The 17450-nt window shown below is 32.1% G+C and overlaps 1 protein-coding gene across 2 annotated transcripts in view; it reads left to right on the forward strand.

Moving 5' to 3' along the window:
- The window catches only part of GABRG1 (gamma-aminobutyric acid type A receptor subunit gamma1), a 62841-nt gene extending 46201 nt beyond the window's left edge, over positions 1–16640 (forward strand). Inside the window, exons 5-10 of one of the 2 annotated variants that reach the window (XM_060147301.1) lie at positions 53–135; positions 3354–3491; positions 3618–3770; positions 8041–8252; positions 16371–16456; positions 16516–16561. In XM_060147301.1, the coding sequence (XP_060003284.1) occupies positions 53–135; positions 3354–3491; positions 3618–3770; positions 8041–8252; positions 16371–16456; positions 16516–16561 (718 nt within the window). Of the gene's footprint in view, positions 1–52; positions 136–3353; positions 3492–3617; positions 3771–8040; positions 8253–16370 lie in introns of both variants that reach the window. The other variant, XM_060147300.1, reaches the window with a different exon arrangement.
- Positions 16641–17450: the final 810 nt, after the last annotated feature.

Raw genomic sequence — 17450 nt, forward strand, 5'->3', positions numbered from 1 at the left:
AATGCCTGAAATTATTTCTCATTATTTAATATTTATTTTTCCATCTAAATAGATTGACAATTAATGCAGAATGTTACCTTCAGCTTCATAACTTTCCTATGGATGAACATTCATGTCCATTGGAATTTTCAAGTTGTAAGTGATAAAATACTTGATTTTTCATAGAATTTTATAGCCTCTGATCCTGTTTATTTAAAAATGTAAAATAAAATGAGATAAACTACAATTTATACAATTTTCAGAAGTGTGGACTATGTTTAACTGTCTTAGATAAAATTACAAATGACATATTTGTTCCTGGCTTTAAGTTAAAAAGTGGCAATAAATCCATAGTAAATATATATATTTTATCATGCTTTACAAATCTTAGTTATATCCATGTCCTTTTTTATTTTGATTAAATAAGGGACTACTAAGATAGATTTGTATTCAGATGTTTTTACACTGCCATGAATAAAATGTTGATTCGAATTTTATTCATTTTCCTAGAGGCCAGATTTAACTTTATTACATTGTACTGTAAAATATATTTAATTGGTCTGGTGAAGAACATTGACTATATGGGTAGCAAATACTTGAGAAAACTTTAATGAGTTGGAAAAACCAAGGTATAAATAAATTTATTTTATTCAAAAGAATGAATGAAACACAGAGAAATGATTAGAGAGAAATAATTTAGATACAAACACTTAGTATTTTCTTGCAAAGAACTAGTTATAATCTTTCTATACCAATATCAGTTTTGTTTTATATTTACTAACATATTTATCCTCACATTTATCTTTATAAAAATGTTTTTCTACATAATATATAATTAAGCAAGTCTTGAAAACCCATAAAATGACTTTAAGAATATTGCTTATGTCTATGAATTGTATAATGCTTTTTCCTTTTTTAAAATTCAATATTTTTCAGATATCACATTCTAGAATTTATTCACAGTAGATTACAAGTATTTATAAGTATTATCCTGCTTCTTCACTTTAAAAATTCCCATATATCTCTTGCTGTCATTTATTAAGGATTTTCTTGACTTTCTTAATAATTTTAATCTCACTAAAATGTCCTTTTTACTTCATAGTCTCATCTCTCACTGCTCTGATTTTCTAACATTGACTTCTCAATGAATAAAACAGCCAAATAACAGCAAAGACTTGATTAAAAGGAACATTCAAGGACTAGTTGATACACAAATTAAATTTAAAGATGTAGCAATTACTGTATTCTCCTCTAGATATCATACCTGAATTCTTGGTACTGTCATTATTGGGAATATCCTATCCCTGTTAGTGCAATTGGGTGTTACTGACATAAATATAATAATCATAGCTATCTTTTATCAGGCACTCTATAGGGGTCCAGTAGAGGATCCAGCCTTCTCCATCTAATATTTCACAACAAATGTATTTGGAAGATTTCATTATGGCTCCCATTTTACAAGTCAACATCATGAGATTTAGAGTGGTTAAGTAACTAGCTCCCTGTTTCTATTTGTGCCCACATTCCTGTATATTATGATTATACTCTATTACTTCTACAATTCCAATGAAAAAGAATGGGAAATATGGAAAAACAAGATGCTAAACCTTTAGAACAAGACAGAGAAGATGGAGAAAGGAAAGAGGAAACACATTCTTATACAGGCCAACAAAGATGAGAGCAAATTCATTGCATGGCTGATTAAGGGATCCTGGTGGGAAATGATACTCTGTTTCGGAACTTTTTAAAGTTGATACTGAATTTCATTCCAGTAATATGGTAGATTAACCTTTGTGTCTAAAACAATTTAAAACATTTTATTATTAAAATCATCTCAAAAACCTTTAAGTGATCACTAGGAAAGAATTTTCAGCCACAAAAATTCACATTAAAAGTTGAAACCAGAAAGGTAAGAAGGTTTGTAGCCTGAGGACATTTGCCAAAAAAAGATAAAATTGAGCTTCGATTTTGACGGCCTTGTGGATTGGAAATGTAGTAAAACATGATCGCTACATACATCTGGGTTACAAAAGGCTGGACACTTAGAGTAACATTAGAGTAACAAGAAGGAGCACCCCCTCCCCCGTACACACACACATACACATACAAACACTAAGGTCTAAAAGGAAAGTTGTCTCTTCAATCAGCATACCAGGGTGAATTAACTCCTTGAGAGGATTTAACCACAAGCCCAGCCCCACATGGATTTTCCCAAATTTCCTTCACTTGGTCCAAAAAACCCTTGTGGATTTCCAGGAAGTGTAGCAGAAACAAAATCATATCCTTTTTAAAAGAATTCACTTCCATTCTAGACAGCTGCAGAGAAGGCAAAGGCATTTTCAACATAAATAAAAAAGGTCTAGTATCCAGAATATACATAAGAATTCAGATAAAAGAAAGATAAAAAGGAAAACCCAATAAAATAATGGGCAATTGACAAGCAGTTATCCAAAGAAGAAACCGAAGAATCTAATAAACACATGAAAATTTTTCTAGGTTTTATTCATAATCAGGAAAAAAGTGAAATAAAGTACACTCTACAGTGAAACTAAAGAAGACTGTCCACATAAACTCTAATGAGAATATGGATCCACATATATTTTCATACTCTGGTTGGTGAGAGATGAGTATAGTATACTCTCTATGGAAAAAAGATTGACGCTGTTTCATAAAGTGGGAAGTATATGTAATCCACGACCCAGCTACTACATACCTAGGTATATATACCAGAGAAACTTTTGCATATACAATTGTGAGACATGTACAATAACATAACTAACGGCAGTGTTAGTAATAGCCAACAGAAAAGATTACAAGTGTGGACACAGTAAAATGGATAAATAAATTTTAGCACATCTTTACAATACAACAAATTTACTACTACTACATAAAACAGCATGGATGATTATTACAAATATGATATTAAAAGAAGTAAGATATCAAATAATGCATCCAGTATGTTAACAATCAAGCAGAGTTCAAAAAGAAACTAGACTAAGCTATATATTTCAGAATTGCCTATCAAAAAATCTATAACCAAAAAAACAAGGGGAGGATTATCACAGAAATCAGGTTAGTGGTTACCTGTGGTCGGGAGGGGAAATACTATATTGGAGTGGACACATGGTTTTTCCCAAGGCTAGCAAGATTTTATTTCTTGATTTAAATGGAGTCAACATGGATTATCATTATTTAATCATTATGATTATTCCTTAACCTATACTCATAAATTTTATGCAGTATTTTTTCTATATTTGACATATAATAAAAATGAGAAAGAATTTCAAAAGAATTTGTCTTTGGATGTTGGTATTGCAACAGTAACAGATTTGGATCTGCTAATGTATATATTTTTAATTTTAATTTTTACCTAGATGGATACCCTAAAAATGAAATTGAGTATAAGTGGAAAAAGCCTTCTGTAGAAGTGGCTGATCCTAAGTACTGGAGATTATATCAATTTGCATTTGTAGGGTTACGGAACACAACTGAAATCTCTCACACAATCTCTGGTAAGAAGGAAATACAAATCAGTGATTAATCCTAGCATCAGTGGCATTTGTATTTAAATCTATGGTTTTGAATCCTATACTTACATGTATTTTATAGCCAAAATAAAACATATTTTTTTCTTCCAGGGGACTATATTATCATGACAATTTTTTTTGACCTGAGCAGACGAATGGGATATTTTACTATTCAGACCTACATTCCATGTATTCTGACAGTTGTTCTTTCCTGGGTGTCTTTTTGGATCAATAAAGATGCAGTACCTGCAAGAACATCACTGGGTATGACATGTAATATATGCTATAGTGTCATATGACTTTTAGCAACATTTTAATGTGATAAAAGTTTACAGTTTAATATGTTAGAAATATTCCTCTAACTGCAGTCTGACAAAAATGAACAGATACTCTAGTGCAATATGATGTTGAAATGAATATATGAAACAAGTAGGAAAAAGAATTGTAAAGAGCTTGAAATCTCAGAAATGTTTTTAACATAGGTCAAGGGAAGAATAAAACTAAGTAAGAATTAATGCATGAAAATCATACATAATCCCTGAATCTTAAATGTGATCAATATTTTCAATCACTTTTTATCAAGATTTTATTTTTTAGCCAAATCACTAATAGCCAGTATTTATTGACTGGTGTGTGATTAGAAAGCTTTGAAATCCCCTTCTCTTACAATGGTGCTAATGAACAGTCATTGGTTCCAAAGGGCAGGTGCTGAAAGGAGCAAGAAGTTTCCAGGCTTCTGTGATCTATAAAATGTGTAATAAGTCTGTGAATATCTTTGAGAGTTGCCTGTACAATAACACTGATTAAAAGGGTAATTTGTAATTCATACTTGATAAAATAGACTTTTCATCTTTTCCTTAGTGATGTGTTGCAATAGAGTCATAAGAAAATGTGTCTAATTATTATACATTGGTTTAAAAGAAAATGATAACCTAAATTTATGTATTGATATACAAAGATGAATTATTGATTAATTGATTAATTCCCAACATCCGTATAAGATATGAATCTCACTACTGATAATTGTGTCCTAAAAACATAAAGAAAGTTGGGACAGTTTCTAGTTTCAACAATAAAGAGGTTTTCATGTGGTTTCTATGGTAGCTGGTGACTAACTCCATTTAGTAAATATAGTAAAATGCAAATTACATAAAAGCAGCAAAATAAAACCTGAAGTACCTAGTTCTATACTTGGAAATTCAACTCCTTGGGAATTTAAATAGAGGTGTAGATATAGCTAGGGGATAAAATGCACTCATATCTGAGTTTTGTTTCCTACAATTATTTCAAATTATTTTATGTTCCAAGGTAATCAAATTACTTTAGTTTTTTTTGTATGCTTCTCTGAGTATACCAAATATTATATTTTGTTCTTAAATATTATTCTTATATTTCTTCCCAAAGAAAATTTGGATGGATTATTTCTACCATTAGGGTTATATGAAGACAAAAGCCTATGCCATAGTGTCATGAAAGAGAATAGTCAATAGTGGAATTGTGTTTTTACATGAATTCATATTTTTAATATTACCATATCAACTATAAAGATAAGCCATAGCCAGATCTAACTTAAAGAGTATCTCTTACAACTGTGGACTCTACGTAGTTGGGGGATCAAGGATTTTTTTTTAAGTGTACATACATACATCCATACATCCATCATTGAAGGACAATTTCCTGAGCCCATTTATTGAAGATTGTATTTTAACAAACATTTATCAAATGCTTTATGTGAAATAGGCAGCATCCTAGGTGCTGCAGTGTTAACAGTGAACAAATTGTTATGTGCTCTTGTTCATGTTAAAACATAAAACATTTATGTTTTAGTGGGGTGCTTGTTTTAAAAGGAAATCCACCATATTATTTTTAAGCTAAACTCTGTGATAATAATTACTAAATTAAAGAAATAAATGTGTAGAAGTTAAGTTCTGCTATAGTTTTCCTTAATTTATGCAATAGAAATGTAATAGTATTTTAGTAAAGTGAAATTTAATTCTGTCATTGATAATGAAATCAAAGAACACATTGGCCTTAAGATTTTTTTTCTACTTGGGATGGGACATTTTTATGGAAGCCAGGAGTACCTTGGGAAAGCTACCTTTGTCTGACTATGGGAATGTTATGATTTAATAAGTTATTAAAATAATAGTGCACAAATCAAGGAAGAGAGAAGACTGGTAGTCAATGAAATTATTTCGCACTTACCAAATGAAAAGCCTTTAAATATAATTTTGGCTTAAAAAAAAATTGAAGCAAAAACTGTCAGGAGGGCTTCCCTGGTGGCGCAGTGGTTGAGAGTCTGCCTGCCGATGCAGGGGACAAGGGTTCATGCCCCGGTCTGGGAAGATCCCACATGCCGCGGAGCGGCTGGGCCTGTGAGCCATGGCCGCTGAGCCTGCGCGTCCGGAGCCTGTGCTCCGCAACGGGAGAGGCCACAACAGTGAGAGGCCCGCGTACCACACACAAAAAAAAACAACTGTCAGGAATAATGGGAGAAATACACAAATCTGCAATAATAATTGAACATTTTAATACTCTTTCACTGATAGAATAACTACATGGAAAAATCAATTAAGATGTAGAAAATTTGAATGCAATTATCAAACTTAACCTGATTGATATTTATAAAACACTACACCTAACTACAGAATACACAATATGTTCAAATGCATACAGAACATTAACCAAGATCTCAATAACATTCAAAAGACTAAAACTTTCCAGAGTATATTTTCTAACCAAAATGAAAGTAAATTAAAAATGAATAAAAATAACACAGATTAATAATGGCCTCAGTTATTTGGAAAAAATTTAAATGACCTTTAGATAACACTTGGGTTAAAGAAGAATCAAAAAGGAAATTAGAAAATATTTCAAACTTAATTTTAATAAGAATTTAACATATAAATATTTGTAATATGCAGCTAAAGCATGCTTAGAGGGGAAATTTTAAATGCTAGTATTAGAAAGGAAGAAAGATTTTACATCTACTTTAAAAAATAAGTAAATACCTTTTATATAAATATATTATACAGAATTTATTACATTACTGTGCCCATTTTTTAGATGAGAGGCACAGAGGAGTTAAGAAACTTCCCTGAGGTCACAGAGTTAAGAGCGGGAACATCAGAATTGAACCTAATTTGCCTCCATGACTTCCAATTCATTATACGTGTATCATCTTTAATTTTTTCAATCCTAAGCGATAAAAATGAAAAGATGGGCATGTGAACGGAATTATTATTAAGGCATGTTTCAGTGTAGACATGAGGGAAAGAGGTGGATGTTGCCTTTACCATATCAAAGAGGCACTTTCTATTTTTTCAACCCAGATGTTGCCACTTTATAAATAATTGACCAAATTAAGATTCATTTGGCATTATATTTAGTACTTTTTTGGAGAGAAAACAATCCCACTAATGGTGCCTTCTTTCATAAGGCAAAGAATGAGAATTAAGGCAGTTTAGATCAGAAGAGACATAACATGTGCAGCTGTGAGTTAGGGGGCCTAAAATTAGTAGTGGTAAGACCCACAAGAAGGCCATGGATAAAGAGAAACAGATACCCCAAAGATCCATACACAGGCCTGGGGCCCAGGTGGGTATTCTAATTTTATATGTTGACTTCTTCAAAACATGAAGATTTACTCTGTCTTTTTTTTTTTTTTTTTTGTGGTACGCGGGCCTCTCACTGTTGTGGCCTCTCCCATTGTGGAGCACAGGCTCCGGACGCGCAGGCCCAGCGGGCATGGCTCACGGGCTCAGCCGCTCCGCGGCATGTGGGATCTTCCCGGACCGGGGCACGAACCCGCGTCCCCTGCATCGGCAGGCGGACTCTCAACCACTGCGCCAGCAGGGAAGCCCTACTCTGTCTTTTTAAAGTATTCCCTTGATATCATTTTGCCTGTATTCTTTACCGAGATGAAAAAAATAGGTCTAATTCAAGTAATAAAAAAAAAATTCTATAGTAGTTTGGATTACTTCTAACTGTGTGTGGCACGAAACTTCAAATCACTGTAGATTAAATTGGGTAGAGGTCTAAAATGGCTTCCGGTGCTCTGGCTATTGTATTCCAGAAAAATGCAATTAGGAAGAGGGAACGAAGAGCATTTCCTATCTTTCTAATGACATCTTTTGGTAGTTGTTTACACCCTTGACTTAATTCTTCTTGGCTAGATTTCAGCCTGTGGCCACACATAGCTAAAAGAAGCTGGCAAATAAATTTGTACTTTCAGGCAGGTGCAGACTAGCTAAAAATTGGATAGTCTATTATTATGGAGGAAGGGAAGAATAGGTACAGGGAGTAAACTACCTGCGGTCTGGAGAATTTAGATGATTAGAACTCACAGAGACACAAAGAACACATTGAACACAATGTAGCTATGGTTACCAGAATTTTTTTTTTTCTGTAAATCACAAGTAATTATATGCTTTTGTTTCCATTGTTTATTTCTGCTCACAATATTGCCAAATCGGTTGGAAGAATAAAAATGGTCTTATTTTTCATCATTTATTTTTCTTCCCTCCCTCCACAGGTATCACTACAGTTCTGACTATGACAACTCTGAGTACAATTGCCAGGAAGTCCTTACCTAAGGTTTCTTATGTGACTGCGATGGATCTCTTTGTTTCTGTTTGTTTCATTTTTGTTTTTGCAGCTTTGATGGAGTATGGTACCTTGCATTATTTTACCAGCAACAAAAAAGTTAAGACTACTAGAGAAAGAAAGCTAAAAAATAAGGCCTCGGTATGTTAAAAAAAATCTCTATTTTATAAGCAACAATTTACTGTTAGAGACACTCTTTTCTCATGTTATACTTTCTTAGACTGATATGGTTGCTAGTGGTACCTTGACAAAAGATAAAAAAAAAATTAAGATGAAACTGGAGTACCTAACATTGCCACCAGCAAAAGTATTCTTATATTTTTCCCTAGAAAAGACTTTTGGATCAACTTTGTAAAGAGTGGTTATTATGCTGTGAAATTTTCTACAAGTAGTAAATTCTTTGTACCTAAAAATTATTTAAACTCTCTCTTTGAATCTATTTTTGTGATAGGATTTGGACTTCTTACACTGGTACCCCACAAAATTAACTTAATTTTTAGAGATAAAGATCTCTCTTTAATGTTAGTATTCAGCTGTGTTTGAAAGACATAGCTTTCTATGTCATAGAGAAGATATGTTTGGCTTTTGTATATTTGTACTCACTTACTCCCCCTTCCCAAGCATATATCTACCTTAACTTACATCACATCAAGTTGATAAATTAGAATTAACTCTACTGATTCTAAAGTACTTAAGTATTGGATGATTAACTATAGTTTCTTTTTATAATGGCAATTATAACAACTTTAAAGTAATATCTAACACTGAGTATTCCAGGAACTCCTTTATATGCATAATTTCATTTATGCCCCTAGGCACCTTATACATACAAGTTCAGTAATTTGCACAAGGACAAACTTAGGAAGTCAAGGATCCAAGACTCAAACCCAGGTCTTTTATGATGACAGAGGTCAAGCTTGTAATCCTTCCTTTATGTTTCCTGTTTTCATAGGACTCAGAAAAGTAAACATCTTTTTCTCCAATATTAACAAAAAAGACACTTCATTGCTAATTCTAATAAATGTTTTTAAAGCAGATTTTTTCCAAAATACCAACATACTTGAGGACTATATAAAACAGTTATGCATGAGTGGCAAGCTTGTAAACCTACCATAGCATATACATAATGAGGCATGGAATTTTTCATGTTATGTCCTAAATTTGTAAGTTCTAAGATTCAATGCTTTTTCTCCCTTCCCCCATTTTTCATTAGTTTCCTTATAAAACTTTACCATACTTTTAAATTATATTTTACCTTTTATGTTATACTCCAAGGACCAAAGCCTCGTGTATTTGGTTCCAGATTCCCACAATATCCCACGGAAGGAGAGCACATTGTTGGTGATACACATTTCAGAATTTACACGGTAGAATTAACATGTGACTCTCTCAACTTGACATGATTTTAGCTTATCCATAGGATTTATTATGGCCTCTGAGTGGACAAAGCATCAGGGGGCAATGATTTCAGCTTTAAAATCCATTTGCTAATTTTTTAGGTAAAGAAAAACACAAGTTTTCTACTATCTTCCTTTAATCCAAGCCAAACATCTTCTCTGAATTTTCCATTTCATCATTTACTCATCCACAGCTGTGCTTGATTAATACCTTGACAATTTTATTTTTGGAAACTGTGAATGAAAATGTTTAGAATAAAAATAATTAACATTATAAGCCAGACAATGTACAATCTCACATGGATTCTAGAATTTCATTCTAAGAATATGTAATACAGGTACTAATATTATCTAAGGCTACTCAACCAATAAGTGGCTACTGTAGGACTAGAGATAATCAGTTTGACTCCAGATCATGTGCTCTCAACCACATTACCAGATGTCTCATTTACTCAGGAAGCTGAAACATTGGAGTACGAGCGTTAACATTATGACATTCATTTAATCATTCATTCATCAAATATTAATTAAGGACACCCATGTTCTAGGCACTGTTCTAGAATAGTTATTTAGGAAAAAAATGCCTGTATGTTGAGTATTTAAAACTTAGCACCAAACCCAAGAAGCAAAATATTAAAGATGAAAAATTAAGGAATAAAAAATAAATGAGAGCTTTGAAGCATTAAACTGCAAATATCAAAAGTTAAATTGATATGTAATTGACTACCTAGGTAAGAAAAATATTTTTAGAGCCGTCCAAAATAAAATTCTATACTAGTTTCTTTCTGTTCAGTTATGTGCTTTGTGAGCTTTTTCAATACAAAATGACACTTTAAGTGAAAAATTGGATCAGTAATCAAATCTGACTCCCTGACTAGTTCAGTGTTCAGCCATATGGTCTTGCCAATCAGGTAAATCAGAGCACACTTTTATGAAGAATAGATAGCTCTGCTTGCTGTTGTCTCAAAATATTCTATTTAAGGGCTTTGTGGAATCTGTGTTTTTCTTCTGTTCCAGCCAGGAGGATCAAATGCAAGCCTAGACCCAGAAATCTTGCAGCATCTTGCCTTTACACCTGTTTTAATTGTTTGTGAGTTTATCTTCATTCTCCCTCTCTGTCTCTCTCTCTCTATCTATCTCTATCTCTATCTCTCTCTATCTCTGTCCTTCCATCTGACCACTTTATTTTATAGGCTCAAAATTCTGAGTTGTTTAAAATCCAGCATTTCCCTTTTCTTCACCAAATTATTTATGGCAATAGGCCAGGACCAAAGATCTTGCCTAGAGTCACTGAAAAGTCAATATGTCTGTTATTAAAAGAAACTAAAATCCCCTTCTTGACATCTCTTTGACTGCTTAGCTGAGAATCCCAGAAAACTCCAATTTATTTTACTCAGGAAGAGATGATACTTGAACACAATAGATTTTTAGCTTCAATGACCCCTCTAAGAAAAATATAACTTAATAAAGATGCTTTCTACCTTACTCTCCACATGATATATTGGACCTTTTCTCTCTTTCTTTTTCTTGCTCTCTCTCTCTCTCCAACTCCCTTCCTCCTTTCCTTCTTCTCCCCCTTCCTTCTTCCTTCCTTCCTTCTTTCCATTATCCCTTTCTTCCTTCTGGCCTTACTTATGTCCATATTTCTTTGTTTCTTTCTCCTTTATTTTTTATTGTGAATGTCAGTGACATTTTGACTTGGTCCATATTACCATCCAATATATTTTATTGGGTTTTTATTTCTACTCATTAAGAATATGATTCACGTGTGTTTGTATCAATATCTATTTTCACGAGAATCTAATAAGTTAACTATGTTGAAGTACAGAATCAAGATCCTTATGAAACATGTAAAGATCTCAGAAAAGCAATAGTAGTAAACCAGCTAACTAAAGAGTAGTTCTTGTTGAAACTCAAATAGCCCATCGATGATAAAAAAAAAATCTCAGAAAACCGTGTTATACCTACATCAGGAGCCTGATCTACCCATTTGAGGTAGAACTTATTTGTAATCTCTCAATTGGTTAAAATGTTAAATGAAGGAAGTTTATTTCACCAGCCACGAACAAGGCGCTATGAAGAAAATAACGAGACAATGTGTTCTCTGCTTTCAGGGATCTTTGAATCTAGTTGTGGAAAAATACATTAGAAGTGTAAATGTAAGATAATAAAGTACAGTACAAATAACAGTCCAATATAAAAATCAAAAGTAGACAAAGACACTATAAGGAAGTAGCAGTTAGGTGACTGGTTTCAAATACCTTTTCGGCAGCAAAATATTTTCTATGATAGATATAAGTTAAGGATATTTAAAGATGTTCTTATTGAAATAGAGATAGGTACCACAAAGTCCGAACAAAGTGGCCTGTCCTATGCACAGAGGAAATCTCGAGACATCATGTAATACGGTCTGTGAAGCACTAACAAGCACATAGTGTTGAGAAGAGGCTATGTCATTGTGAGCCAGCAGTACAGTGGGTGGCCTTCTTCATTTCATTGTAAATAATTTATTCAAAATGTATGTAAACTAACTCTTCCAAAGGGAATTTGATAGAGAAAATTACAAAGAAAGCATGGCATCATTGAAGTAGTTCTTTAAAGAATAAGTTGCAGTTTTCAGGAAAACAAATTATCAAGAATATTTGAGAGAGAAGGAACCATGTAAGCCAAGTTGAGGCATACATATAAGAATACAAAGTAGATTTGTATATTTCTCAGGCTTTTCGTCTTACAGTAGCCACTAGCCATATGGCTAGGTTGATTTAAATTAATTAAAATCAACCAAAATTTAAAATTTAGTATCTTAGTAGCATTAGTCACATTTCAACTGCTTAATAGCTACATGTAACTAGTGGCTACCATATTGAACAATACTGATACAGAACACTTCAAGCACTGCAAAAACTTCTCTTGGACAGTGCTATAGAAAAGAGGAATCTTAGGAAAGAAAATATCCAAGTTGAGGATAGAAAAGTGGTTTATTGCTGAGAAGTGGAAAGTCTCCAGTACCATGTTAAAAATTTCGATTTTGCACTGTCAGCACTGATAAGCCATGCATGTTTTTAAGCAAGATGGCATATTTGCTTCTATGTCTTTGAAAGATAATTATAAGTAGCATGGAGTATATACTTGAATGGCAAAAGAAGCAAGGAGATAAAGACTATTGCAGTAGTTCAATAAGTCATATATTACTGAGAGTGGAACTAGGGCATTGGAGTGGAAATAATGTGTGGAAGGTTGTGTTTTTTGTTTCTTGTTTGTTTGTTTGTTTTTGCCCACAATACCCAACCATAACATTTTCTTCACACACAAAAAAATATCGTATTTTCAGCCAGTGCATATCTATATGAATAAACATTCTTCTACCTTTCAGAGCACAAAAATAATGAAAAGATGAATCAATACACAGTTTCACAAACTAGAAACCTTCTTTCCTGTAATGGTAATTGGCAAAGCTCCTAGGAAGGATTATTTGATATTGGTGAAATGTGAAATACAGTAAGAAGTTTACTTGTGCATGGTTGAAACAAATGAACAAATCAAACAGTATATAAACGTACAAGTGAGAATACAATTCTCTGCTTCACAGCCTTGGTCCCAACCCTCAGAATTTTTTTTTTTAACTTTCTATTTTTTACTTTCCTCTGATAATTATTTCCATTAACTTCTAATTCTTGGAGTACCAAAATTGACAACTCAGAATCACCAAAATCCACCTCATGTCTATTTTTAAACATTGATGTAGATCTTGTAATTTTTGAAATTCTCACTGATAAATAACTGGGATTTTGTGAAAGTTGATTGGAGAAAATCTGTGCTTAGTTTGGCATTCTCATGTGCCACTTTTTGAATGAGAAATTAATAGTGATATTAGTTAATATTTCATAGTATCAATAACATGACCTAATAATGTTTGCTAATCATATTGCTAATACTTAATATTATTAATTGTATTAGTATATGATCTAAATAGTTATTATATTATTGGTCTTGGTGCTTAAAATATATTTTGTATATTTAACTATACGACTAATCTATAAGTAAGAGTATTTAATATATAACCAGACACGTATGTATCTTTAATAGTGAGAATGGGATGGATTTCTCAAAATGTTAAGTTCAGCTACTCTTAGTGACTTTTTAAAATAACAAAAAAATGGCATATTCTCAAAACTACATCATTTGAAGTAAAAGGAAATTCTATTCAATTGTGTTGTTTCTTTTTATGTCATTTAAATGGATCTATTTTATTTTTTCAATGTTTGCTATTTGGGGGGCAGCAGGATTTTTATTTGAGAAATTGTAAGGTGAGTTTTGCTGTTGTACTTCAGATAAATAAGGCATATAATGTTTATATTGTTCCAATTAATTTTTCAGTGGTTTCCAAGGTCACAAATGTGTCGAAAGTATTTTATTTTACTGATACTGTGTCAGCTCTTTGGCTGTTTTTCTCAATACATATAAAATTCATTCCTAGTCACATTCATCATTCAATAAAGCATAGTTTCTTTCAATTTATGAATTAGTGGCATTTTGGGGGAGGCATCAGGAAACTAGAAAATTGTCAATCTAAATTGTCACTGCAATAAGAAGCTCTGCATGATTTTGACCACCAGGGATTGGTCAATGTTTTAAATGAACCATTTGCAGTTTTACTCCATTTTTGTGTACTTTAATGTTTAATCATACCTCTCATGCACAACTGATATCTTCTAACAAACACACCATCTTCCCATTTACGGCAGTTCTGTATGATATATGGAATGTGTTTTATGCCATATAACCTTGAAATTGCGGACTAACAAACTTGCATTTTAACCACTTTTCACTCTGGTTAACATTGGAACATATGTCATTTAAGTATTAAGTAACAAGAAAATGAATACCAATTTGCCTCATTTTTATACGTAAGTTTAGTGCTCCACTAAAATTTAGGAGTCTAGTCGAGTATCTCCAGGTGTCAATCTCAAAAAAGATCTGTCATTAACAGGTAATAACATACTGCCTCCGTTTTTCATGATATATCTAGGCAAGTGAAGTCATGCATTTGTGTTAAGGGCATGGCTTCTTATCTTCAGGCTGCATATTTTGTTCCTAATATGGATGTTATGACTTGTGTGATGGTTTTATCTTTTTAAAATATCACTAAATGTGATTATTTGCTTCTCTTTGCATCTACTGAATGTTTAATATGTAGTGGGTCAGATTCTATGTTTTTTTTCAGAAATGAAATGGGTTTGAATATAGGTCCAAATTTTTAAAAATTATCATTTTTTGTGTTTAATTTTTAAAATCTTTCTCATACAATGTTTAATTTTCATGGCTTAGAGATTTATTTCAAAATTTAGGATGAAAAAATTTTATAAACATTTTCATTAGAATTTAAAATCAGGATAAAACAATTGTTATAATCTCAGCATTGTATTCAGTGTTTACATAATGACACCACTGATTATAATAAATTGTGAGATTCACATTTTAAAATAATCCCTGAAATATGTGGAAGTCCTGAGAGATGAAGAGTTACTAAAACGGCAATCTTCATTCATATTTTACTTGCCATTTTATTCAAGCGTTCATTAATGTATTTCTTTCCAGGAACATTTTTGATGAGGTCCAAGTTTTTGTTGTTGTTTTTATTGTTATTATTGCTTGTTTTAGCACATATTTTATAGTCGATTATGATATATCCTCTCCAGGAATCAACAGTAGCAATGACAATTACAACACTATTATCAATTGGCAAGGGAATACTTGCTATGTTTCAAATATTTCGTTTGGTGTTTTATGTATATCATCTCATTTACTCATCAAACAGATCTATGTATTGTTATTGTGGCTTTGGTATGGCAAAAGACACAGACACAAAAGAGCAGTGACATTTCCTGTTCAAAGTTACAGGACTCTACTGGGCAGAGCTGGAATTTCAGCCTAAGTAATTGCTTTAATATTGCACAATATCCTGACTCCAAAGTGATTGCTCCAAAGTGATTGTTCCAAGTGTTGGCTTTAATATTCCACAGTATCCTGGTCATGCTCAATTTTTTATATTTTTAAAAATTCTTTTTCTTATTTAAGTATTATTCAGAACATGGTATCATCAAGAGTTAGTTTGATATGTGCCCAAAAAATCTTGGTAAAAATAATAACTATTACTACTAGGCAAGACGAAGCACGGATCATTTTATGTTATGAAGTTTATTCAGCACAACCATCACAAAAATTAGGTGGTAATATAATTCCAGCTGGATAGCTGGAATGAGCAGAATTTTGGTAGAATTAACAGAATTTTGAATACCAGTTGTTCCCCAACCTGAATTTTTACCTCCTGCACATTCTGTCTCCCAAATATGATGCTTTGTGCCTATCCACAACTCCAGACCTCATATCTTTTTTATTCATTCATAGCTCCTCAAAGTTTTCTGCTTTATCAGAATGTCATCTTTACTATTTGTTCTCATTATTACTAAAATAAAGTACAGAATATAACCACAGCAAACAAACACATGTTTATAGCATTGTAAATGTTTTACTGTAAAATATCATAGAAAAATATAGTTTATTCTCATTTTAGAATTAGATTCATGGTTAACAATAATTCCGTAGAACAACTTTCTAAAGATATCAAATATATTTAATTGAGTGTTTTTTTCCCTGCAATATCTTTGGAATGTAAAATAATATTTTTATGTGCTACAAGGTAAATTATAATCTAAAAACATGTTAGAATTGGGTATTCATTCGATTTTTGGAAAATAAGATTATTTTTACTGCGTGTCAGTCTCTCAGAGTTTGCCTTGAGGGGACAAATTGATCTTTTTTATGATTTTTTTTCTCAAAACTCATTTATTATTTTACTCAGATGTCCTCTGGACTCCATCCAGGATCTACTCTCATTCCAATGAATAGCCTTTCTCTGCCGCAAGGAGAAGATGATTATGGGTACCAGTGCTTGGAGGGAAAAGATTGTGCCAGCTTCTTCTGTTGCTTTGAAGACTGCAGAACAGGATCATGGAGGGAAGGGAGGATACATATACGCATTGCCAAAATTGATTCCTATTCTCGAATATTTTTCCCAACAGCTTTTGCCTTGTTCAATCTGGTTTACTGGGTTGGCTATCTTTACTTATAAATTCTACTTACTAGGCAAAACTCATAAGAAGTCTGACTAAATCCAATATAATCGACTGTCCTTCAGTAACATGACGTTTAAACTTAAAATGCAGAGAAACCAATGGTTAAAATGTGAATAGTTATTTTAACTATTTTACAGCTTTCTTGGGTAAATAAAGTAGCAGCTTTCAGATTAATATATGTAAATTTATGTAAAACAGATTAGTTGCAAAATTCAGTATATTAAAATAGTATTATATATTTGTACTTTAATTTTCTTTATTTTTACATATATCCTATTATGATTTTGAATTTATAAGTTCTGTGATTCATATTTCAAAGATGGAATAATTTTAATATATATTTTATTTAAACATAACCTATCATTTGTAATGGTAGCTTAATCTAATGCCTAATATTTATGTAATATATTTTTGCCTAGAAAATATTGTTAATTTGATTTTTCTTTTTGCTTTTTATTTTTATGCTCTGTTTGGACTAGAGTTAGTTGAAAACATATGAAACATATGAAAACAATGATTTCATTGGATTGACTTCCAAGAAACTTTACTCCCAAAAACAAATTCATTTATTTTTAATTTTTTTATTATTTAAAAAAGAAAAGGCCATTTTACCTTATCTTTGATCCAATTCATTTCCTGATGAAACATTAAATAAAACTCCAGTTATATTTAGGTTTGGTGATTTACAAACTAAGATGGAAACCATCAAAGTAATTTAAATACAAGGTGAAAAAAAATGAAGAATATTACATTTAACCATTTTATTCTCTGCCGCATAGCATTTATGAAGAATGAAGAGATTAACA

Source organism: Lagenorhynchus albirostris, chromosome 4 (genome assembly GCF_949774975.1).
Source record: "Lagenorhynchus albirostris chromosome 4, mLagAlb1.1, whole genome shotgun sequence".
NCBI classification, from domain to species: Eukaryota; Metazoa; Chordata; class Mammalia; order Artiodactyla; family Delphinidae; genus Lagenorhynchus; species Lagenorhynchus albirostris.